We start from the raw sequence: 26,695 nt of genomic DNA on the forward strand, positions 1-26,695 counted from the left end.
CGGGGGTCCGGCGCTGATCCGGGAGGGACACGGGGCGCCCTGAGCCTGGGGAACAGAGCCCCCGGGCACGTCTCTGAGGCAGGACAGGGGCGCGGGCAGAGCAGGGGCCCCTGACTTCTCTCGGAGGCAGCAGGAGTACCCCGCATCCCCGCAGGGAAAAGGAAGGCCAAAGATGGCCAGAGGCTTATCTCAGGGAGGCCTGAAAAAGTTCCGGACTGTCAATCCCATCTTGTGCCTTTTTCAGGACCAACCATGGGTGTCTTTGGGGGGTGGGGGTACTTTGGGGACAGAGAGCATTCATCTCTGACACTGATTGATTCTGACTTCTGGATACATTCTTAGCTCTTACTGCATCTTCCTGGTGTTAGCAAAGGTTCAAAGACACTTCCCCACAGTCTTCCCAACAAGTAAAGGAACACCCCCCGCCCCCCATGCATTTCTTTCTGTCTTTTTTTTTTTTTGTCTTGTTTTAATGAACAAGTTTAGTACTGTCTCTAAATCTCCAAATGGTATGTAAAATTTCTGTGTGCCCGTACATGTATTTTTCCCAGGAGGGCTTCCATAGACTTTATTTAAAGATCAAATAGCTAAAATCATAGCTTTGGGCCCCATCAACATGGCAAGTACTAACAGTCTGTAGGGTGACTGAGTGGCAGATTCTTATTTGAAAACTGGGATTGAGGGAAGGGTTAGAGAGAGGGATTCCTTCAAATTCTGGGAGGACAACATTCATGCGCCTCTCAAATTTGCCTGGATTAAGAATTGGTCTGTTTTTCACTAGTACGAAATCAAATCAGTTTACAGATATGTAGAGGAGGAAACGAAGATGGATCTTTGTGAATGAAATGTCTATCTACGGTTCTTCTTGATAACCAAAAGCAGCCCCAGCTGCAGTTTCCGAGGACTCTGAAGGAATGTGAGAGGTTCAGGGTTACAAGTTTCTATGTCCCTGGTCCACTGGCAGCTTGAGAAGAGGAAAGAATGAATGTTAACTCAGCCTTGGAATAGCACCAGAAAAACCTAGGGCGTGAGTCTGGAGGGAAGAGAACTCTGACAGGGTGGGGTCCGGGAAGTTGGGTTTGGAGCTTACTACAAAATTAACAGATACCTTAGGAAAATTACATTTCATCATTAATCCCACTTGTTCCCACCAAATGGGCAAGAGTGTGCCATGGACATACAGTGGTATATGCTGCTACTTGAATAGATGCTATTTCTGTTCCTATCTTCCCTATCTGCAGAAGCTTGCTATCCCAGTCTGTGAGGTTCATGGGCAAGTTGGCATTTAGGATAGCGGTCCCCAAGCTGTGTGTTTCCAAAACACTGATGTCCTGCAACTAGCCTCAAATAATCACATTCTCTTCCCAATTTCAGAGAAAAAAATAGAGCTAAAATGATGTGGTTTTTTCTTTATAAAAATATCCCAAATCATTGGCGCTTGCTTTTATTTGTGTGTTATCTAGTTTAGTTCAAACGTATGTATCTGGTTACGTTGAAACTTAATAGATCACTATTGCCAGTTTATGAAGAGTCGGTTAGTTCTAGGTGGTCTATAACCTCCCTATGATTGAGATCCACTGTTGTAGCAAAAAACAGGGGACACATCACATTTTTCTTTACTGTCCTTTGAATGTAAATGAGTCCTTTGTGGACATCTGGGTGGTGGTAGTGAATTTCACAGGACTCTGGAACCTGCCTATTCTACTTCACTCACATCCCTGCCCAGTTCTGTCCATTGCTCTAAACTTGACCCATATTTTGTAAACTCAACCATTCTTTTGCTGAAGCTTATGGAAGAGGGGTTAAATTTCTTAGCTAACCCCTCCTCCCTTACAACGGGTCAGTCAGTCTTCACTAAATCCCCAGTTGAACTGTTATTTTTCAAAACAGTAAGGTGGTTGTTTCTACCTACAACCTGTCTTTTCCTGATATGATCATTATTTAAAATGGCCCCATACCAGGGCCAGGGGGTTATTTGGCAATAACAGAAATTATAATTGTGCTTCTTGCTTTAAAAGTGGTTAAAGAAGCAAACTTTTTAAAAAATAATATTTGCCACTTCATTAACCCTTCAGCCTAAGATAAAATTCTGCTGATGTTGCTCATTGTTCTTTTTTTTTTAAGCAAATATATACTGAGCACTTTCTCCTAGTCGGCCCTTGGATACAAGGTGATTCTATGTTTCTGCTTTCAGGGAGTTGACAGACAAACAGTGTGGCCTTGAATCAGGACTTATTAAGAAGTGACTTCTGGAAGTGCTGCCTCAGGGACTCTCTGACCATGACCCCTTGCTTTCGGGTTTAAATACCTGCCCATGAGTCCATTTAAAGAATCTGGCCGAGGAAAAAGCTCTCCGCTGCAGTTTCCTGGGCTCAGAGCACCCTTGCTGGTCAGCGGGACCTGACTCCTAACACCTGCCGTACTGTGTAGGTAATAGTTCGAGGAATATTGTGTCCAGTGAGAGTAAATTAACTTGACAAGGAGGGAAACATTTGCTTTCCGTCTGTAATACCCATCCCAGTGAGTACTGGCCTCTCCCCCGGACGATCCTAATGGCTGCCCAGTGGCATGCTCCCCATCCCTAGGCTAGTCTTTCCCCAATTCATATGGAATAAAAGTCATAAATGTTTAAAGGCGTCCTGATCTGCCCCCGAAGTGTGAGCTGGAGGAGTATATTCAAGGCCAATGAACAGGGGAAGATTTTATCAGTTTCAGATTAGTTAAGTTGGGCCAGTCTGAAATATACCTCTTTGCTACATTGAGGGAAAGCGTGAAAGTGTAGATTTTGGTACCAGGTAATAGTAATAATGATGGCCGGCAATGATATAGCAGTTAGTATGTGCCAGGCATCCTTCAAAACACTTGATGTACGTTAACATATCAACTTATTTAACCTCTCTCAACCCAAAGAGCTGAGTACCATTATCATTGACAATTTAGCCCTGCATCACACAATTTATGATGTTTGATTTACTTAGCCCTTCTGGGATAAAGCCTAATTCAGCCTTGTTATCTTAGGGCACTTAGTTCAATTCTTGCCTATGTATTGTGAGGGGCAGCCTTGTTCTGCACACAGACTGCCCTAGTCTGTATCTTGGTTCACTCCTGACTAGCAGGGTGACCTTGAGCAAATCACTGCTTCTTCGTGCCTCAGTTTCCTCTGTAAAATGGGCATGATCACAGAACTACTTCGCCAGGTTGCTGTGAGGATTGAATGAATTTATACACGTAAGACACTTAGAGTAGTAGAGCTTTGTCCACAGGAGGTGCTATTATTTTCATTATCAGCTACTTTTTCTTTCCAGCTGCATCTCCCACTGCTCCTTAATGTAGCAGCCACACTGAGCTACTTAGAGCTCCCCTGAGCCTTCTAGGTCAGTGGCTTTGCACATGCTATTCCCTTTGCCTGGAATGCCTTTCCCTTCCTATTGTTACCTTCAGCTTAAATGTTCCTTCCTAATGACCTTCCTTTAGTGTCCTCCCCCGTTCTCCAGGTAGGTATTCCCATCCTTCTTTGTGATCTCGGTAGCTTTGTGCCGTTCATCTATCAAAGGACTTAGTGATTAACAACTACCCGACATTTATTGAGCACTTATCATATGCCCAGTAGTGTTCCAAGTGTTTTTCTTGCTTTTTTAAAAAATATATTGAGAGCTCCATGCGGTAGGGTTATATTTCGTTAAAATTATGTCCATGTCCATCTCCCCCAGTAGACTGTGATAGTGGCTTGTACATCTGTGTGTGTTATTCATTTTGTATCTCTAAGAGCTGGCGGAGTGCCTAATTAATACACAGTGGGCACTCCATAAATGTGTAAGTGGATGCATTTTACCAGCACCTATTTACATCTGAATAAAAAGCTAATTGTAAGTAATTCTTTTAAATAATCTTCATGCTTTTCTCATTGCAGAAATTCACTGACAAAATTTTAGAAAACACTGATAAGTAAGAAGAAGGAAGTGAAAATCCCACTGCTCCTAGCCCTGGAGGGCTTCAGCAAGGTGCTTAGGGACATTCAAGTTCTCAGCGGCTAAACTGAGAATCAAGGTCAGGCAGGCTGGCGACAGAACCCAAAGCTCTTAACGCTGCATGAATCTGCTGCTCTTCTTCCCCTGGCAGACACACATGCCCTCCCATGAACAAATTATGTTAGCTAGTAAAATAGGTTGGAAGAGCTGACATTTGAAAATGAAATCTACCATACACGTGATGGTGCAAGGCATGAAATCTACATTTAAAAAATGGCCGGTATTCTGTCTTTTCATGCCTTCCCATTTCACATTCCATGAGGTATTTGGGGGAATCCAGATGGAGAGACAGCACAGTGAGGTAAGGCAGAATAGAGGATGGCTTCTAAATCAGACTAACACAGGTTGAACCCTGGCTTTGCCCCTAGATGCCTTACCAGGGACAGGTTGCGAAACCTCCCTCAGTGTTTGTTTCTTCTGTAAAATAGAGAAAATAAGAAACACTTCTCAGTATCTTGTGAAGTTTAGAGGTAACACGATGGTGAAGTGCCTCGTGCTTGAGTAATGGCGGGTCTTTGGTGAAGTCTCTAATGGTGACACCCTACGGTGTCCCCAAACAGCAACCTTGCCAAATTGTTTTCCACAGCTAAGCGCAGTTGTTTTTTCCAATCCTTCATTTTCATTCTGGTGGTAATTTAACTTTTATATTATTATTAGATGTCTTGCCTCACAACAGTTTTCCTAGAAATTCAATCTCTTCTCCACAGGGTCTCTTTGAGATTAAAGAGAAAGAAGTGGCAAATTTAGGATCTTAGAGCAATTTTCATTTAAAAGAAGATCATTGTTTTCATTACCCCATCATTAATATTTTCTATTTTCCTTTATCAGCGAGTTATTTCGAAGCTGATTTGAACTGCCAAGCCGAACTCTTATTTTCCTGCAAGATGAAAGACAGCCATGAATGAGCCACCAGACAGTTTTGCAAATGCCTCTGACTTCCCCGATTATGCAGCGCCGTTCGGAAATTGCACTGATGAAAAAATCCCACTCAAGAGGCACTACCTCCCTGTTATTTATAGCATCATCTTCCTGGTGGGCTTTCCAGGGAATGCAGTAGCAATTTCTACTTATATTTTCAAAATGCGGCCCTGGAAAGGCAGCACCGTCATCATGCTGAACCTGGCTTGCACAGACCTGCTCTATCTGACCAGCTTCCCTTTCCTGATTCACTACTACGCCAGCGACGAGAACTGGATCTTTGGGGCTTTCATGTGCAAGTTTATCCGCTTCGGATTCCATTTCAACCTGTACAGCAGCATCCTCTTCCTCACCTGCTTTAGCATCTTCCGGTACTTTGTGATCATTCACCCCCTGAGCTGCTTTTCCATTCACAAAACTCGATGGGCTGTGGTGGCCTGCGCTGTGGTGTGGATCGTTTCACTGGTGGCCGTTGTTCCTATGACCTTCCTGATCACCTCAACCACCGGGACCAACAGGTCTACCTGCCTTGACCTCACCAGTTCGGATGACCTCGCCACCATCAAATGGTACAATCTAGTTTTGACGGCCACTACTTTCTGCCTTCCCCTGGTGATAGTGACACTTTGCTATACGACGATCATCTACACCCTAACCCAAGGACCTCACAATCACAGCTGCCTGAAGCAGAAAGCTAGAAGGCTAACCATCCTGCTACTCCTCGTGTTTTATATATGTTTTTTACCCTTCCACATCTTGAGGGTCATCCGGATCGAATCTCGCCTGCTTTCAATCAGCTGCTCTGTTGAGAATCAGATCCATGAGGCTTACATCGTTTCTAGACCCTTGGCTGCCCTGAACACCTTTGGTAACCTACTACTGTACGTGGTGGTCAGTGACAACTTTCAGCAGGCCATCTGCTCCATGGTGAGATGCAACGCAAGTGTGGACCTAGAGCAAGCAAAAAAAATCAGTTACTCAAACAACCCTTGACATACTTCAGCTAGTCAACCAAGAAGAGCCTGCTCAGACTTGAACTTCTAAGAAGTCCAGAATAGCTCCCTCAATGGCTCTCAGTAAATATTGTATGTTCAGGTAATTACGTGCCAAAGCCAGGACAGGGCCACCAGGAATTCTGTGCAACCCATTTATTGAGATCTTCCCTAGGGTCGACGTAAGAATGGGATACACACCTATCAGTGGAGGATTCACATGTGGAATTGAAACTATTGGAACTCAGGGACATCTTGAAAAATCTAGGATATCTAGTCTCACCAACTTACTCTGTATAAATAAAACTACGAGTTTCAGTAGTTTTATAAAATCGAAAGTTCACCCACTTGCCCCAGTTAAGTTAGGTGCCAAGGCTGAAGAAAGACACTCTTCTCACACTTGGTTTCATGCTCCTTCATACTCGGGCCTGTCCGTATTGAACCCTTAGACTATGCAAGGCATTATTTGTCTCTTTCTCAGTATTCTCTTTGTTTTCATTTCATGTCCTTAAGACTTTTTTTCTTCAAACTTTGCTTTGAGATCATTAAACTGTGTTTCTCACTAGGCTTTCATCAGTTTAGATTCAAGCCAACTGATACAATACACTTGAGACAATTCAAAGATGTCTATGCAGATGAATGACTGACATACCCGTAAGATACTGGAGGCATTATGTCTTTATTGGTGTAGATATTTTTAGAAGTTGTTACTGAATTGAGAAAAATTATCAAGTTGTATTAGTAATTACCAACACATCCCTGGAAAGGGAGGAGGGGCCTCTTTTGGGGGAACAGAAGTACTTTGAAATGTCATGTATATATTGGGTATTAAGTAAAATCTAAGTGTTTTGATCTCTGTGGAAAATTATCCCAGGAAACACCAATTCTCTTTAGATACCTTTCTCTTTTGTGACTCTCTTGAAAATATGTAATCTATTTATTGTAACAGCTGAGGCTATTTTTGAGTTATGTGTGTGCTTAATTATCACTAAGTATAAATATTTGAGAAAATGCCTAGTCTGGATATTTAAAACCTTGGTCAATGTGTTGATACAATTAATAAACTAATTTAAAATCACTGAATAAGCTGGTAACATTTTTCTGTGAAAACACAGCTTTACCATTATTCTATTTACATGAAGCTTATGTTCTCTGTGTTTAGAGAACAAAAAATAATTTTAAGAATCAGTTTTAGAATAAGGTTGGAATAGATGGTTGAAACAGAAGAATGAGTGCCATGGGAATGCTTTGTGACTTTCAGGTGCTTCTAGAACATTAGACCTAAGTGAGGACGATGGTGGGGAACCTGTGCCAAGCATGCGGGGGTGGGGGGGGGAGGCGGTGGCTCTGCACATGGACCTTTCTGGATGATGGCGCTGTCTTCACCACCCGCCTTCTGAGCCATCCTCTTTGGGGCCTTTCTATAGCATAAGGAATGAGCTGTTTGACTGGTGGGCTCAACGTGCTCACGTATGCTGACTGCACAGCATGGGGCAGCATCCCGAGGTCCACTGGAAACCTGGAGGTTGGGTCACTCCCCTCTCCTGTCTCCCAAATGCCCAGCCCAGCTCCGGGGCCCTCACCAAAGTGTGGCCGGGTTAGTTAGCCTATATACCGTAGCTGTTGTTGTTCTAACCCTGGACACAAACCCCTTTCCTTTCCCTCGGTCTCTCTCCTTTCTTATTTCAAAGATTTTGCCCACCGGAAGAAAGCCACCTCAGCCTCCCTTATGTCTATCTCAACTTGTCCCTGTAGAATCTTTTTTTTTCCTTTTCCTTTTTCACACCCATGTTCAGAACAATAAATGGGTTCTCTTTCTGATACTAATTCTTCTGCTGCATCTTTGGTCCTTCTTCTGCTCTCTTAGGGACTTTGCTCTGACACTTAATCCCACTCTCTCAAATTTTTAACCTTTCTGTTACCCTGGATAACTGATCTTAGTTTGGGAACATGCATAATTTTCCTTTATCCTCCAACTACCTTCCTTTATTCAGCTCTGTTGTCATTCTCTTATACCTGACCTGCTCCCTGCAGTTTGGGGTCAGGTGCAGATGACTGTCTGCCCTCTGGGGTTCTGCGCATAGAATATGGTCACAAAGATCCAAGCTAAATTGGATTCAAAGGGTGAGTTTTATTTTCCAAAGTAAAGAGTTCTGGGCTAATTGTGTTTGGAATGGAAGCCAAAAAAAGAGATTGATGATTCTTCCGAGACCAAAATGGGACCCGAATGACCTTGCCTCGTAGTTGTAGGCCAAGAAAGTACGAGGACAAAAGAGCAGAGTTCTGACTCTCTGCCAGAGAGGGAGGTGCTGGGGCTGTTCACCACAGTAAGGACTCCAAGTTCAAGTTAGGCCCATTGCACGTGAGGGCAGGGAATCCGGAAAAGCCTGTTCCAAATTTTGGAGGCACAGGAACCCCTCCACTTTGTTTTTATCTGTATATCATGGAAATTTAAACTGTCACAGAATAAGAGAAAGTACCAAAATGACCCCACGTATCCATGACTGAATTTCACCAGTAATTAACATCCTATCCTTGTCTCATCTATCCCTTTCCACGCTTCTTTGCTAGAATATTTAAAAGCAAATCCTAGAAAACACAGTAGTTTCACCTATAAGTGCTTCAACATTGATCTCTTTCAAAAAACAGAAAACCAACACAAAATAAAAAATGATTCCTTAATAGTATCTAATATCTAATCCTTATTTTCTTGCCCTTGGTTACCTCAAACATGTCTTTTTACAGTTGGGTTTTTTTGTTTGTTTGTTTGTTTTTTTCAAATTAGGGTCCAAACAAAGCCCATGCATCACATGTGGTTGAGAGGTCTAATAAATTTCTTTTAATCCATTAGAGTTCCTGTTTCCTTTATTTATTGTCATCTATTTACTGCAGAAATTGTGTCATTCGTCCTGTGGCATTTTCCTGATTGTGGGTTCGCCTGTCTTAATTCAATTTTGCTGTTTGTCATGTCCCTCCATGCCCTGTATTTGGTGGAAATTGGAAGGCAGAGCTGGAGGTTAGATTAGATGCAGATTCTTTCCTGCCACCTTCCCTCCCTCCCTCCCTCTCTCTTTTTTCCCTCTCCCCACCCCCCCCCTTTGTTTTCCTTCCACCACAACAGTACTCTGCCTCAGGAGCTTCAATGTCTCACTGCCCTCCATTGGACGACTGAGCAGGGGTTTCAGGATGTTTCAGCCTAATGCTCATCTCATAAAGATCTCCAACCTCCTTTGCCCTTCATAGTTTATCAGTCATTGCTAATTCTTGTCTGGACCCACTAGGGCTTTCACAATGGTGAATTTTAAAATTCAAACACTCCTCTGCTTTTGTTCATTACGGCTTTTCTGTAAAGATCTTTGGCCCATCAACTGTCGTTTACCCGTTCACTCTGAGCGCAGACCCACTGATCAAACTGAACTCCTCCTCCTTCTTTGGGAAGTCACAAGTAAGGGATGAAAAGAGATCAGTAAGCTGCCCCTCCAGTGCTCTCTCCATGGGAGTGTAAGCGTTGGCAGCATTTTCTTCCTATATCGGCCATATTTCTGTTCTTTAACTCTTTGGGGTTAACAGCCATGCCTATGATCCACAGGGTTAGAACTGCACCCTTGGGGAAGGAGCTTGATTCACTGCTGCCATGCTTCTAGAAACCCACCTTCGTGCCTTTGTGTGTCCTCTTGGACCAGGGCAGGGCAGTTTAACTTTCCCCTAGAAAGCTCTGAGAAGAGGTAGAACAAGACGTTAGTAGTTACAAGGCCATGTAGCACTTGAAGTTAAATGTTCACTTCCTGTTCTAATTTTATTCTTAAGCTCTACCCAGCAACACCGTTTGATATAATCTACCTGATGCTATACAATGAGTCCAGATGAGGGCGCCTGGGTGGCTCAGTTGGTTAAGCAACTGCCTTGGGCTCAGGTCATGATCCTGGAGTCCCGGGATAGAGTCCCATGTCGGGCTCCCTTCTCCCTCTGACCCTCCCCCCTCTCAAGCTCTCTCTCTCTCATTCTCTTTCTCTCAAAAGAAATAAATAAAATCTTTAAAAACAACAACAAAACACAAAAACAACAACAAAAAACACAATGAGTCCAGATGATACCAAAGGATACAAGGCCAGCAATGCAAAAATCCTTGAAGGGGTAGAACCCTTTCTGTGACTGAGTTCCTAGGAAGAAAATAAATTATTATGCACATTGATCTGTTTTCTTTCAATTCTATTTCCCTCTGCATGCTTCTCTCTGAATATTTTCTATTTATCTTTCATTAATCCTGGCTTGTACTGTATACAATCTGCTATGAAACTCATGCATTGAATTCCTAATTTCAGATACTGTATTTTTTTAATTTATGCAATGGACTTTTGGTTATCTTTATTCTACCACTCCTGTGAAGTTTTTTTTTTTTTTTTTTGGTCTTTGGATCTATTTTGTCCCTTTCCCTATATTTTCTAGAACTGAATAATTAGTTATTTTAAAGTCTCTGTCTGTTTACTACAGTATCATATAATCATTGGATCTGCTTCTATTGCCTGCCATTTTACCCATGTTCAATGGTCATGTGATCTTGTCTCCTTGCATGTCCATTAATCTTCGCTTGAATGACAGAAATTGCATTTGAAAGGAATCAAAGGGGCTCCCCTGAGAGGTTTTTTATTTCAGTTATTTTACTTTTCAATTGTAAAATTTCTATCGAATTCCACTTTTCTTCTTAAGTTTCCCCTCATTCACTAAATATATCACTTTCCTTTAACTCTTTAAACCTATTTAAATAGCTCCTTTAACATCTTTGCCTGTTAAATCTAGCATCTCGTTTGTATTACTTTCCTCTGGATGCTGTAACGTATTACGACAAATTTAGTGGCTTAAGACAACACAACTTTACTTTCTTTCGGAGGTCAGAAGTCCTGCCTTACTTCTGGAGATTCTAGATGGGAAGCCATTTCCTTTCATTAACCAGATTCTAGATGCCCGCCACCTGCATTCCTTGGGTCATGGCCCCTCCTTCCATCTTCAAAGCCAGCAGCACAACATCTTGGAATCTCTCTGACCTGTGCTTCTAGCTATCCATCTCCTCTGTCTGACTCTGATTCTCCTGCTTTCCTTTTATTGTAACTCTTGCAATTACATTGGGCCCACCCAGATAACTCAGGATAATCTCATCTCAAAACCCATAAACGAATCACATCCTCCAGGTCCCTTTTTCTGCATAATGTAGCATATGTACAGGTTCCTGGGATTAGGACAAGGATATGTTTGGAAGGCTGTCATGTAGCTGACCACAATGGTTTTTTATTTTTATTTTTTTAAAGATTTTATTTATTTATTTGATAGAGAGAAACACAGCAAGAGAGGGAACACAAGCAGGGGGAGTGGGAGGGGGAGAAGCAGGCTTCCCGCCAAGCAGGGAGCCCGATGCGGGGCTCGATCCCAGGACCCTGGGATCATGACCTGAGCCGAAGGCAGACGCTTAACCACTGAGCCCCCCCAGGCGCCCCCACAATGGTTTTTTAAAGACCGACTGACTAACATAACAATAGTAACAATGTAAAGTGACCTTGAGGTTAGTTTCTTTTTGTTTTTTTTTAAGATTTTTATTTATGTATTTGAGAGAGAGAGAGAGCAAGAGTGTGCACAAGTGGGAGGAGGAGCAGAGGGAGGGGGACAAGCAGACTCCACTCTGAGCACGGACCCCAACTCTGGGCTCAATCTCACGACCCTGAGATCATGACCTGAGCCAAAATCAAGAGTCGAATGCTTAACTGACTGAGCCCACCCAGGTGCCCCGAGGCTAATTTCTAATTGCTTTTCTTTTCTTGGCTGTGAGACACATTTTTCTGTTTTGCATGTCTAATCTTTTTTTTTTTTCTTTACGGAATATAAGACAATGAATACATCATTGTGGAGACTCTAGATTCTATTATTGTCCTCTGAAGATTGTTGACTTTTCTTTTGTAGACACATCAATTACTTGCTAATCACTTTAAAATTGTGTTGACTTGGTTTTATAATTTTTTAAAAAACACATTTGTGAAAAGCCCAAGATGTTTTCCACACCCTTCTAATCCAGCTGGACCCCAAATACCAAATTCTGCTTCTCCTCTGGTCTTGTCCAGACTTGGTTTTAGGCTTTTTTTTCCCCAGAGCATGTTTAGAATCGACCTTACTTTGGGGCATGTTCTTTACTACTAAGATGCAGTTTTCTGCTGTCTCAGTGAACTTAGTTATTAGTTAGTTAGTGAGTGACATTTTTCTTCCCTGGCTGGGTCAGAATGGCAACGTCCCCTAGCACGGCTCGAATACTAGTTTCTCTGATGCCTTAGCAGCCTCTTGCTGGTCAATCTCGAGATCTCGCCCTGCAAACACAGCCCTTGGCCCAGGGATCACAGGAAATCTCCGTATATTTTTGCCCTTATGCTCCCCATGATTTCGTCATCCTTGGTGCTCTGCTCCAAATATTTCAGATGCTTCGGCAATGCCAAACTCTGGCCTCCATCTCCTTAGCTCAGTGGGACTAAGGACCGCTGTCCTCTGCCGAGACTTCTGATCTCTGCGCCATGGTTAGGAAATTATGCCCCGGCAGAGATGGGGGGTGACTGTGGGGCTCACTGTATTGCTCTGTCTATGGTCCCAGCCTGATGACATTGGATCATATGTGTTGTTCATTCCTATTGTTGCTAATAGTGCGAGAGCGTCTCCCTTCTGTTCCACTATAATCTGTGCCACGTGAGGGAGTGGCATCCATGGGGGATGTTTCCTGCCTCTCCCATGAGCCCTTTCCACTGTTCACTCTTCTAAACTGTGGGAGATTTTAATTTAAACATGGAGGTGAAACCACTCATCTCCTCTCCTCAAATGACACTAAAGTAACAACAGGAACATAACTATAAAGATGTTAGACAATTTAGAAACTGAAAGCCCATGGCTGAATGGTGAAGCCAGATGAAAACAAAGCTGGTCATGCAGAGAATCCAGAAGCACGCTAATGTATTCCACCTAACTACAAAATACTCAGGGGTTCGAGCTACCAGCTACTTCTCGGAGAGGGTTGTAAGTGGGGCTGACAGCAAGGGGTTTGATTTAAAGCCTGAAGAAGAAACAACAGCATCTCTAGATACTCCCCCTTCTCCTCTGCAAACCAATGACTGACCCTTTTCCACACCAGAATCCAAAGCTTTTCATTCTGGGGATGTTGAACAGGAAGATTCTTGGGGACAACAGATAAAACTGAAGGCAGCATCAAAGCGAGGTCCAAAAGATCTGATAGAAACATGTGGCTGTGATATCACCGGAAACTCATGTTTGCATTTCCTAGCAGAATATTGGCGCGTTCTTCTCCATGGAAATGAAAATATGCCAATAACCAATGTAACTTATTAACACAAGTGATGCACAGGGCTCTGTTTTCTTTCTCTGCTTTCTTCATGCACCCGGGTAATCTGACTTCAAAGCCCACGTGCAGAACCACTACACTCTCCTGACTTACATAAAAGGAGAGAAAATTCTAGATGCTAACAGTTGGGGCAGAGCTCAGCCTGCTCACCCATGGTGCTGCCCACTAGTTGACCCCCTTGTCAACCCACTTCTTAGTGCCTTACTCTTCAGAACGAGGGGACAGCCACACATAACAAGGCAAACAATGAAAGCCTATGGTAGAATCAGGGACTCCAAAATGAACAAACAGGAAAAAAGCACATTGGGAAACAGAAACACTGTAGCGAGCATAAGAAGATTTCAAAAAACCTTTAAATTAATACTCTGTGAGACATCTTTGAAATAGACCAGGAGATTCTAAAAGAATGACTGTTCAAAGAACAACAAAGAGCTCTTGGATACTGAGCTGGGGGAGATGAGTGGGGTTAGTCCACATGCCCTTCACTAATGACCCACAACTTGGCACGTACTTTGCACTGGGGAGTTGAGAGTTCTCCTGGCATGTCCTTTCAATGTATTCTGTTTGATAAGTAGAAGAAAGTCTAAGAGGCTGGTCACAGGATGCCAGGGTGATTGCCTGATTTCAGTGCAGGTGAAGCGTTCTCTGTTTTGTGTGCATTTCAGAGGTTTTAGGAAAGTGGGATTTCTTTTAAGTGCACCTAAACCACTGAGTTTCTTGGAATTGCTCTATTTCCTTATTCTTTTTTTTTTATTATTATTTTACTGTACTCACCCTTCTTATGATGGTGTGAGATGACACCTAGGTTGAATGTGTGAGTGAGGTAGGCATTGTTTTGTTTTTTTAAAGATTCCATTTATTATTTGAGAGTGAGAGAGAGACCGAGAGCATGAGCAGGGGGGAGGAGGCAGAGGGAGAAAGAGAAGCAGACCTCCCGCTGAGCAGGGAGCCCGACGCAGCGCTCGATCCCAGGACCCTGAGATCACGACCCGAGCCAAAGGCAGATGCTTTACCGACTGAGCCACCTAGGCGCCCCTCTATTTCCTTATTCTTATTTTGTCTCTATGATTAGATATGGAATAATATAAGAGTAGATGTTATGTGATTACATAATAGCATAGAATTTGTTTTCTGTGATTTGAAAATATGCTCATAGCCTGAACACATTGTTTTTCTTTCTAGAAATGCTCACTAACACTACCTTAATGTTTCTAAATGATGCGTTTTTTTGGATTAATCACAATGCCTTCCACAAACATTTAAAAAATAAAACATAGATACAAAAAATCTTTATTCTTCATTTATATTGTTGCTCGTTGAGTACAGGGATTTTTGGAATGGAGGAGTGCATGTTTAGGACTCAATATCAGTTTTAACTATTCAGGTTAACTCACACCAGCATCTTGTAAACCTCTATGCCATTGTGCTACCCCCCTGAAGACAGAGACCTTCGTGGTAAGCAAGAACACTTTCAAAGACATTGCAATCTTGCAAACCAGCGGCATTATTCATATGTACCTTTTAGGCTGATTTTTCATGCTATGCTGCATTTACTTACCAAATCTCAGTAAAATGTTTATCCAATTCATTTTGCGTCCTAGTTTATCATTATTCTAGTTATGTTCCGAAGAGCTCAATCCAAAGGGATTATTTCAGGAACATATATAATTATCTAAATCTCTCTCACCAATAACTCTAAAGGATGTTCTAAATGGCAAATCCACAGACATATCTTAGGGTGCTAATTGTACATGGTTAAGTGCCCCATTTATCTGTTTAAATCCACCTAGGAGATCAACAATACCACAATATTTGGTATTAAATATTTAGTATTATCACATTATCAGAGGCAACATTATAAATATCTGAATCTTACACCAGGAAAGCAAAAAAAAAAAAGAAAATCTACATACACACCACAAATGATGTTCTCTGTATCAAATAACAAATTACCTTCCTCTTGCCAAACATCTTCTGATTCACATAGTCCATTTAAAAGTTTAAATAATAGTGCTGTTTTTCCCCTCTAAACCCAGATATTATTCATATTAAGGAATTAAAACAAGGCCAATATTAAGGCCCCTATTCAACTTTTAACCATTGACTAAAGCACTGCTAAAGTTTAGCTTATTTTTTTAAAGATTTATTTGTTTATTTATTTGAGAGAGAAAGAGCACAAGCGGGAGGAGCAGAGGGAGATGGAGCTAGAATCTCAAGCAGACTCTATCCTGAGCATGGCACCCTTGCTGGGCTCAATCCCAGGACCCCAACATCATGACCGAAGTTGAAACCAAGAGTTGGATGCTCAACCGACTCTGCCACCCATGTGCCCCTAAAGTTTAGCCTTTGAGAACCTCTCTCCAACCATCCAGCCTAGCATAGCCAGCCTACAACTTCTCTTTCCTATTCCTGAAGGATTTTGACCACTTTATTACAGAGGATTTGTATTACCAGTCTTCCAGGCCCCTGTGTCCTTTTGGTTGCTGGTGAGATTTTAATTTCTCTAATTCATAGTCACATTTACTTGTGTCTCCAGCTCCTAGAAATGTGCTAGAAGGTATGATATATGGAACAACAACAAAAATGAGCCCCTCTTAGAATAAGAAATATCTGCTTATGATCCCAATTCTTACTTGACCAGTTTCTGGATATGGAAAATTCATGCTTAAACTGAGTCTTTGTATTGCCTTTGAAGATGAGGGAGAAGACTGTTGTTGCTGATAACATGCTAAATTAAATCTACTGCACAACCTTCCAGTTGGAAACAGCAAAAATGGCTAAACAAAATATTTTCATACACACCCGTAAAAATGCTCACTGAGCTGGTAGGAAACTAAAGAATCCACAAAGGGTAAAAATACATATAAAGATGGGAAAATAGAAGTCAGCAAGCAGCAAAAGCAGTAATTTTCCAAATAGTATCTGGCATTTTGAGCCTAAGTTTTGCTATCTGTGTTGGGATAATTAGGGTGATCATATATCCTGGTTTACCCAGGACAGTGTTAGTTATTTTTTTTTTAAGATAGATTTATTTATTTATTTATTTTTGATGTAGTGTTCCATGATTCATAGTTTGCGTGTAACACCCAGTGCTCCAGGCAATACATGCCCTCCTTAATACCCATCACCGAGCTAACCCATCCCCCCACCTACCTCCCCTCTAAGGACAGCATTAGTTAATGTCTGTTGCCCTGGTCTAATTATTAATAGCACCCACTTTTATTCTTAGAAGTGTCTTGAATGATACATCCTAACTATATGAGGTAGGACATAATGTAGGAAACTCAAAAAAGTAGAGATTCCAATAGGAGATCTTGCAAAACTTTGCACGTTAATGGGCTCTACTCTCCATGTTAGGAAGAATGATAAATAAGGTTACAAAGCAGTAGGGAGCAGCATGTGAAATAGCCTGCATTTATTTTGACACTGGATAGAAGGAAAACAAATCTGTCCCTGAGAAATCATGGTCAGTATCAAGCCCTCATGTAAATTTGTTGTTATCTGCACATTAAAATTGAAGTTCAAGTGGAGAATTGCATTTAAAGTGATTTCCAGATGGGTAGTACCACCAGGCAACTGACAGAGCATATGAGAGCCCTCTCTGAGGGGACACAGCTTTAACCTAGGTCTCCAAGAATTCCTAGGGGTAAAGTTTCCAAGGAAAATGAGAAACACATTTAAAAAGAAATCACAAGAAATGCCAACAAAAAGGCACAATGGGTGAAATACATCAGAGTTGGAGGATAGAAGAATCATACTGTCAAAAGGTTTCCTATGTGAGAAATATCAGGCATGGGTTGTAAAATAGAATGTGTATTTTGTTTAAATTTTAAGAAAGCTTTGAGACGAGGAGTGATGAAAATGAGACTATAAGATGATTGAGCAAATTTAGAAAAACAGACTTCTAGAAATAACAAATATATGTTGAAATAAAAAATATTAATGGACTGGTAAAACAAGAGACTGGACACAGCAAAAGGAGAATTAATTAATTGGAAATGAGATAAGAAAAAAAAAACTATCTGGAATGCAACCCAAAGAAAAAAGAAAATGAAAAGTAAGAAAGGAATCTGGAGTGAAGCCTGAGAAGCCCCACATATACACGAGCAGATTTTCAGAAGGAGATGGAAAAGAAAATGGGGAAAAAAGCAAAAACAGTTGTGCAATTAGGTCATAAGTGTTTTTTGTATTGCTTGACAAGCAAATAAATGGATCATACAGAGGAAGGCTTTGCATAGAACAGTGAAGAAGGGGCACCCGGGTGGCTCAGTGGGTTAAGGGTCCAACTCTTGATTTTGCCTCAGGTCATGATCTCAGGATCCTGAGATCAAGCCCTGCATCGAGCCCCATGTTGGGCTCTGCACTGGGCATTGAGCCTGCTTAAGATTCTCTCTCTCCCTTTCCTTCTGCCCTTCCCCACCCCTCTAAAAACACACACACACACACACACACACACACACACACACAGTGATGAAAATCTGTCATAAACCAAGGATTATGATGGATCCAATTCTGTTCACCTGGGAGTTATAAAGATAAGGAAGTCAGCCCACCAGTAAATAAACAAACAAATAAATAAATGTCAATTTATCCTAATGAAGCCAAGAAAGAAGAGAGAAAAACAAACAGACATGTGGGACAAACAAAAGCCATAAAATAAGGTGGAAAAATCAATACAAATATGTCAGTAATTACAATAAAAGTGAAAAAACTAAATATCCCAGTTAAAAACACAAGACTTTCAGACTACACTTTCATTTAATATAATGTATGCTCTTTTAAAGAGACACATCTAAGACACAAAGCAACTTACTAACCTATGGAAAAATAAAAAATGCAACATCATTATAATGATGAAAGAAATAGAACTAGAAATTGTCTCAAAACAATAGAAGTTTATTACTCACTAAAAAAAAAAAAAATCTGTGTGGATGTTCTTGGTCAGAAGGTCGCTTGTGTCCACACAGTGATTCAGGGACCCAAGGGCCTTTCATCTCATGAGGCCTCTGCTGCCCAGGGCCTGGGAGGTTTCTTTCTTTCTTTTTTTTTTAAATTTTTTATTGTTATGTTAATCATTAGTTTTTGATGTAGTGTTCCATGATTCATTGTTTGCGTATAACACCCAGTGCTCCATGCAGAACGTGCCCTCCTTAATACCCATCACCAGGCTAACCCATCCCCCCACCCCCCTCCCCTCTAGGACCCTCAGTTTGTTTCTCAGAGTCCATCGTCTCTAATGGTTCGTCTCCCCCTCCAGTTTCCCCCCCTTCATTCTTCCCCTCCTGCTATCTTCTTCTTCTTCTTCTGGGTTTTTTTTTTTTTTTTTTTTTTTACCACCTTTCTCACATTCCATCAGCAGTAACTGGTCTCGGTTCTCTCCAAATGGTCTGGTTATAGATCCTCATTGTCTGGCTATTTAGGAATTAAAAGACTTGTTATCTGGCAGCCATCCCCACTCCAATACATAGAAAGAGAATAAATTAAAGATAATATCAATGTAAAAGCTCCTTCAGAAAAAGGAAAAGAAAGAAGACAATCGTCATGGGAATGTTGGAATCCTGCCATGCAGGCATTGGGAAGACTCTTCCCTGGCTGTGGCATTCTTTACCTTCCTTGATTAGGCTCAATTATGTTCTCTAGAAGAAACTTCCTTTCCACCATTCCCCACCGTCCAGGACATTTTTCCTGATTGTTTCTCCTCTGAGGCAAGGGTTTCAAGCTTTAGCAAGCATCAGAATCCCCCGGAGGGCTTACTGCAGCACAAATTGCTAGGCACCATCCCTAGAATTTCTGATTCAGTGAGTCTGGTTAATTTACATTTCTAACAGGTTCCTGGGTGATGGTGAAGCTGTTGGTTTGGGGACCACACTTTGGGAGAACCACTGCCCTAAGGCCCCATCTGAAACGGGCTGGAGGAATAAGTCCTCCTTGAGGGAGCGGTTTTCATTGCCAACTTCCTACAGGGGCAAGTTTGGAGCATGAGAGCCACATTACAGTCACGGGCTTTTTTAAAACCAGACTTCAGTTGATTTAGCAAGATCATTCCCACAGATACTCACTAGATTCCTCATCTCTTTGCTTCCAGTAAATCCCATGTATGAATAACCATATTAATTCTCCCCTGGATAGAATTCTCTGATGCGTATCTTTGCTTTCTACTCCCCACCTCCCATGGTTGACTCAATGCAATGACAGGTATCTTGAGGCTATGCCATAAAATAACCTTGAGGTGGAAAGAAATAACTTTAATGCGATCTTTGCCACAGGGCCTAATCCCTTCGTGTAACTAAGAACCCCTATTGGACCTTCGCTGTTCAAAGTCCTTTTTATTCTAACTTTTTAAAAAAGATTATTTATTTATTTGAGAGAGAGCGAGAGCAGGGGGAGGGGCAGAGGGAAAGAATCTCAAACAGACTCTGCACTGAGCCAGAAGCCCGACTCGGGACTCGATCTCACAACCCATGAGATCATGACCTAAGCCAAAACCAAGAGTCAGAGGTTTAACTAACTGAGCCACCCAGGCACCCCTCATTCCAACTTTTAATACTGGTTTAGAGTGCAGAAACAGTTTTGCCAAGTCCAAGTTTCTGGACTCTCTCCATAACTTTCCATCTCTGTTCTTGAGCCAACCACTATTTGCTGGGACTCACCTTCTTTGCCATAAGCAGTGAACAGAAACCAACACACTAACATTTCTAGCTCCTTCCAACTACTGCTTGCAGATCTACACATCTACTAGGCACCAGATACGCTTTCAAAATTACAGCAGGCAAAGCTTTATGCTACCACGGAATGGAGCTCTCTGTATTTCTGTCTTGCTTTATTGTTTTTCTTGCTGCCTCCCACCCAACTATAATAGGTCAATGCTACAAATTTTACAATTTGTTAAGGGGGCTTCTGACTTCAAGATACCAGTTTCCAAACTGGTTAGGGTAATGGTAGCTGATGAAACAAAATAGCCCCCGAATGTAGTGGTTAATACAACACAAGTCCTTTTCTGGCTCGAGTGACTGCACAACATAGGTGTTCCTGGCTGGCAGGCTATTTACCTGCGTGCAGGGATTCAAGCATCTTTGTTCCTTCCATCTGTGGCTTCACCAAATCCCAGTATCCCAGAGTCCTTGCATCTTTGGGGATGAGGAAAGAGAGAAGGCACGCACACCTATTAGTGTCACATCACGTCTACACATATTCCACGGTCAAGAGCAGGTCATATAGCTCCATCTCCATGCAAAGATGAATTAACTAATTGCCGACTAAGCAGCTACTTCCCCACAGTAACTACCCTCGGAAAGGGGAGCGGGGCATGAGTTCGGGGGAGCCTGCAGGCAGCCAGCTTTCCTCGCCACAAATATGAAAGGTAATACAGTAACCACTTTAGAAGGCAAAGGAGTCTATCTTTAAAAATCTGAAAAGGAAAGGATTCTTAAACAAGTCACAAAAGTTACAAACCATAAATAAATGGATAAATTCAACCACGTAAAAAACGAAGAGCTTCTATTCATCAAAACGCACCGTAAAGAGAGCACAAGACAAGTCTCAAATGTGTTGAAAAGCTGTCTTGGAAGGTATTTGCTATAGAAACAGCTGACCCTACGTATCCAGAATACACAAAAAAGTCCTTACAAGTGAACAAAAGAGATAATTCAGTAGAAACAATAAGTAAAAATACATAGAGAGCTATTTCCCAGAAGTAGCACGAACGGCCAACAGATATGTGCAAAGCTGCTTGAACTCGTTGGAATTCAGAGAAATGCAAAATTGGACAGCAGAGAGCTGCCGTTTCACATCCAGCAGACTGGTTAAGTGTTTAAAGGTTGGACAACGCAAAGTATCAGTGAGGAGATGGAGCGAAGTGAATTCTCTTACAGTACTGTCAGGAAAAAACATTCACAAGCTAATTTGTAAAAACAGATTGCCATTGCCTCATAAGGGTAGTGGGTATGGAGGTCTTGTTTTCTCATTATTCAATAGTAAACTGTGTGAATATGTGTGTGTGTGTGTGTGTGTGAGAGAGAGAGAGAGAGCTATTTCACAATATAAACATTTAACACAGTACTTTTGAAAATACAATGGAAGAATTACGGAAAAGATGGTGGTCACACGTCAGTTACATTGGACATATTTGTGACTTCTTACACTGCCTCTTGCACCAGCCTACCTATTTAGAAGTGGCCCTTTCTTCTATCACTGGATAAGCAATGACTAGCATCTTCTCAGATTGATGTGAAATGCCAGACTGAACAATTCCACCCTGTCATTTCAATCTTCTGAGTCCCGGGGAACAAAGGAGGAGAGAGCCGAAGAAGCACACCTTCTGTTTATGTCAGAGGGGTTAATTAAGAAGAGTTGGTGTCATTTCCAATAATTACGAGGGATCCGAATTTACAGAAGGCGCACTGAGGGCCTGAAGGCTCTAGCAAAATAAATCTGCCTCTGACCACACACACAGCCACAGATGTTACCTCTCAGAACAGATTTTTCAAATCACCTTGGCTTTTTGAAAGCCCGAGCATGAGAAGAACCTGGTTTCCTACTTCGTGCACTGGACTTGAAAATGGGAAGAAAAGCCCCACAATATGCCATATGGCTGTACTCAGGTGCCTTAAAGACGGACACAATTCATTTTCCATTTCTTAGAGGAGTGAATTTCAATGCTCCTTCCCCAGCAGCCAGGATTTAAGGACAGAAATAGGCTCTTCCCGGTCAACTTTCAAACTGAAATAAGCAATTCTTATAATAAACTATCAAATGCAGTCTAAAAGAGGCAGAATTTTACACACCCTGTGTTGGGGAGCACAGGAGAAGAGGTTGGAAAAAATAAATTGGAAGTTTGCACCTGTCTTTGTGGAACATGAGATGAGGCCATTCTAGAATTTCCTTCTCTCGGAAGGCGCTCCCCAAACCACTTCAAATACTACAATGAGTGCACAGCAGGCTGTCCTTTATTCCCCTCAGGAAAATTTTGCTCCCTAATTGCACATTACCTTGCCCCAAACGCCAGAAACAAAACAACCACTAGAGGGCATAGAAAACCTTATGAGAAATTAAACTGCCTCAGAGAAAACCCTCAATATCTGAAAAAATGAAAAGCTTAAAATGCTATCTTAGCCAAAGACAGCTGGGAAAGGCGAAGTGAGGATGCATTTTAAAAATACAATCTCTTTCTATAAAATACGATCCTCCTTTTGGAATATGAATTAAATAGACAAAATTAGTACATGGGCTCATTTTCCCACTGATGTGAAACAATTTCTAACCTACCTTACAATTTAGATCAGCTCATAGATATCAGTGGTTTTCATCCAGAAAGTGGCTATTAAACATTACAGCACTATTGGTTTACAAAACCAATTCATTGTGCTTGGAAGATTCCAAGGGACCCCTGAACCAAAAGAGGTGGGGGTCTAGTGTGCGGAGACTTTTTTGGGAGACGGTAGGATCATCTGTTTTAGGAATCTGATTGTGCACTGAACTCACTGGGATATAAAGGAATGATCACTGAGCTAGCTAATACCTCATCTGGTTGGTTTATGGTCCTTGTTTGCATTGATGCTGGTGGGAGGGGTTGGAGGTGATGGTGGTGTTCATCTTGGGTCTGTGGGTCTCTCTCCAGAATGTAAGAAATGCATATCAGCTTTGGAATCCTGCTTTGCGATAAAAATGAATTGCTAAGTCATGCTATGACTTCATTTGCCAACTACATTCCTTCTGTGTCTGCTGAGATACAAAACACCCCAAGGTTGTCGAAATCAGCGTGAGCTACAAGCAAACTCTTAATAAGTATTGATGCATCAGGAAGACGAGGATGTGTCCTGAGGCTGCACCTGCCTGGGGGAGAATGGGGCAGAGGGTGTGGGCTGGAGAGGAGATGCTGAGGGAAGTTTGGTTTATTCCAACAGATAATCATTTGTTTTAAATATGCGGGGAAATGGAAGTCAAAGGAGAAATTGTCAAGGAAGAATAAAAAGTTATCTCGTGAGTTATTTTGTTACATGGGGCTTGTGGCAGAATGGAAAGGAAAAAGAGAATGAAAAATGAAACAAAGGAGATAACACGTTATAATAGAGCATATGTCAATAATATTTCAGCATGGAGACGGCTCTTATCTTTTGTCTTTAGGGATGGAAACATAGATGAAGTGTGGAGAAGCTTTTGGAAGAGACTCTCATCTCTAGCAACAGGTAGGCTTTCCAGACCAAAGAAGTCAGTGGAATCTCATCTAAAATTCCCTTGAGTGTCAGAAGCATCCTGAGTGAGCAGAAATTTTGAGGATTAAGTTTTGTCCTGAAAAAGCAGTCCTTATGCTTGAGTCTTTAATGTGTGCTTGCTTGGCATGTACAATAGTGGAGACATTCCAAATCAGAGTTAAGAGGAACCATTAGACCATAGAATAATGATGATGGTAATGATTATGATAATGACAGCAAATTCTTTAGAGTGCTTGGTTGTAAGCACTTTACATATATTAACTCATTTAATCCTTACGGTGACTCTACAAATTAGAAGGTACTATTATTATCCCCATTTTATAGATGGCACTGAAGCACAGAGAGATTAGGGAACTCGCCCAAGGTCACGGGAGTAATAAACAGTGGAAATGGAATTGACCTCAAGGAATCTGTCTCCAGGTCTACAGTTTTAACCACTAGGCAAACTGCTTCTCTAATAAATAAATAAATTGCTAACATTTTTATTGTCTGTTATTATATTATATCACTTTATTGTCTATTAGCACTTGTGTGAATGAAAGGTAGTAACCTGTAAACCCTTGTAGTTCAGGTGTCCCGTACCAACTGACAGACCCTTGCACAGGTTAAGAAGAATGCCCTCATAAAAGAGTGAGCAGTAAATAAATACCCATATCTGTGCACAGTTTCATACCGATTGTGTATCTTAAAATATACAGTAATATCTCAAATAGTTAATTCTAAGGAAACAGATCTCAACAATGTTCTTCATATTAGAACATGCCAGAAATGTTTAGATTCCTAGTCACCTGGAAGGAGTGGTTTGGGGCAATCAGAAAACAAGTTCAGACAACTGGTGTCACCAACTCAGCACGTCTCATCTCTGCCTTATCTTACTCCCACATCTTCTTCCTTTTCCAGACTTTTCCTCATACTTATGACTGTAGACAATTTGCTCTTGTCAAGCAGTCCAGAAACTTTCATAAGACAGATATCAATCACACAGTGTTGGAGCTTTCTCTGAAGGTAAGTTTCCCTCCCGTTAGTCATTTTTAAGTAGAGCTTAATTTAAAACTCTAGGACTTTGATGGAACCTAATGAAACTCCTCAATCAGGAAAGATTGAAGGAGTGCCCATGGGTCACTGTATTGGCATAGTTTGCCTACTCCCATACTTCTCCCCACCAAGATAGAAGACTTTAAAATATAAGTGTTATATTTAGTCCAATCATATGAATTCAGGCATTTTGCTTACCATGTTTATTTGAGCATCCACTTGAAATTTTCTAATCATTGCTTTCAGATAATTCTTTAGACATTAAGGAGGTTTCAAAAAACCATAAAACAGGGCCACTTTTTTCACAAATATTTTCTGCTGTTGTCAATACAGTTATTTTTCAGAAATATGCATTATTTACATTAACATGTGATAGGTTTATTGTTGTCATTTTTAAGTTAATAAATTAAAATTTTTTTAACTTTAATATCTAATATCACATTGATAGATATAATCCATGTGAATCAAAGCTCTTTGAAGTCCTCAGTACTTCTTTATGAGTGAGAGTGGTCCTGAGACCAAAGAGTTTAAAGACTTCTGCTTCAGACAGTTGGCCTTAGGGGCCCCAAGCTCCGTGCCATCAGAGGACCGCGCCACCCTACAGCACCAAGACCATAGGGCTGAAGTCTGCAGACCTGATTCTGATCATGACTGCCCACTTACTAGGATGTGAGCCCTCCATCCCTTCACCTGTAAGGCAGAGAGAATAATAACTATTTCCAGGAATGTTAGAAAGCTGGTGTAGGTTGCCACAGGTAATGTGCCCAGCCCAGTGTCTGGAATCAAGTAGGCAAGAAATACAGAGTAGCTTCTTCCCGTCTGTTTACCCAGATGACTGGTATCCACCCTACCATTACATCATATTGTCTTTAAATCCTTTATTTTTAACCCCATAGGAGTATCTTTTTCCTAATTAATACTCTTTCTCAATCTCTCCTTATGACAAAATCTTCTAACCAAAGTGACAGTTTGCATTAATATAGTGCTTGCTATGCACTAGTCATGGTTCTCCATACTTCATCTGTCTTCATCACTGAATCCCAACTACAAACCCAAGAGTTAGGAGCCATCATATAGAGCTCCGTTTTACACAAGAATAAACTGAAGTATGGATAGCAGCTAAGATCATCCAACCAACAGGTGCTGGAGTCAGCACTTGAACTCAGGCTATTTCCAGATTCTATGGGCTTAACTTCTACTCCTGGTGCCAAATATTTTATAATGGCTCCTAAGGAACTCTGTGCAGGACCCCGCTGGTTCTGTACTCATCCAGTTAAAATATGACTAATGGCGAATTGACTTTATAACATCAATATCTGCTCAGTTGAGAAATTACAACAGTGTCTTCTCTCTTGTTGTATCAGTGTCTCCATTGCAAAACAGACAGACCTGTCATCATTGAAATAGGGTAGGACTGACAAACCCATGCTTGTTCTTCCACGTGATAGCTCTCTGGGACTGTTGTTACTTAAACACAATCAGATAATTGCCTCTGGCAGATAAACGAGAACAATTTAATATTTTCCTTCCAAATAATTGCATTTTAATCAATTGATTAGACTAAGCCCTCAGCGTCAATTGATACTTGACAGCCTATGTTGACCATCTTTAATTGCTGGGTTTGGAGAGAATGGGGCATTTGATATTTTTGCTTATGTTGGCATGTTTGTATCCACAGATACTGGAAACTTCATTTTAATAACATAATTACGTAAATGTATGACACACATTGTGTATGCACTCAAGTAGTAATTTCAAAACACATTGTAATTTTTAGAACAGACACTATACAAGTGCCAGAAGAATCGGAACAAGTCATTGTTTGGTGCCATGGGAATATTTCTCTTAATTTGCTTTTTTTCCCCCTCACCTAGGTGTTAAACGACTGTCATTATCTGTGTCATCTCCAATGCCTAATCAAGTTAATTCAGAGCACCAAATATTTTTCTACAATAGGACATAACTTTTATTAGTTTCCCCAAGCTCAGTGGAAAATTTAGATTCATAGAATATTAAGGCTGGAGGGGCCCTGAGGGACCATCTACTTTCTCCCTCTCATTTTACAGGTGGGGAAAATTACTGGTATCGGTTCATGTGGGGTATATGGTTCAGGCAGGGATTTGGAAT

The 26,695-nt window shown here is 41.3% G+C and overlaps 1 protein-coding gene and 1 long non-coding RNA gene across 2 annotated transcripts; one reads left to right on the top strand and one right to left on the bottom strand.

Annotated features, from left to right (window-relative positions):
• The first annotated feature begins 4,925 nt into the window (after positions 1-4,925).
• On the top strand, positions 4,926-5,939 carry OXGR1 (oxoglutarate receptor 1). The gene has a single exon (XM_036072770.2). The coding sequence runs from the start codon at positions 4,926-4,928 to the stop codon at positions 5,937-5,939; it is 1,014 nt and encodes a 337-aa protein (XP_035928663.1).
• Positions 5,940-18,610: 12,671 nt separating this feature from the next.
• LOC118523286 (uncharacterized) lies at positions 18,611-20,442 on the bottom strand. The gene is made up of 2 exons (XR_004911034.2): positions 20,372-20,442; positions 18,611-18,777 (listed from the first exon to the last, which is right to left on the bottom strand). It is a non-coding gene; the product is annotated as an uncharacterized LOC118523286 (long non-coding RNA).
• Between the last annotated feature and the right edge of the window lie 6,253 nt (positions 20,443-26,695).

Source organism: Halichoerus grypus, chromosome 4 (genome assembly GCF_964656455.1).
Source record: "Halichoerus grypus chromosome 4, mHalGry1.hap1.1, whole genome shotgun sequence".
Classification (NCBI taxonomy): domain Eukaryota; kingdom Metazoa; phylum Chordata; class Mammalia; order Carnivora; family Phocidae; genus Halichoerus; species Halichoerus grypus.

Excerpts from the sequence above, each read along its gene's own strand:
- OXGR1 (XM_036072770.2), top strand. The coding sequence starts at position 4,926 with ATGAATGAGCCACCAGACAGTTTTGCAAATGCCTCTGACTTCCCCGAT.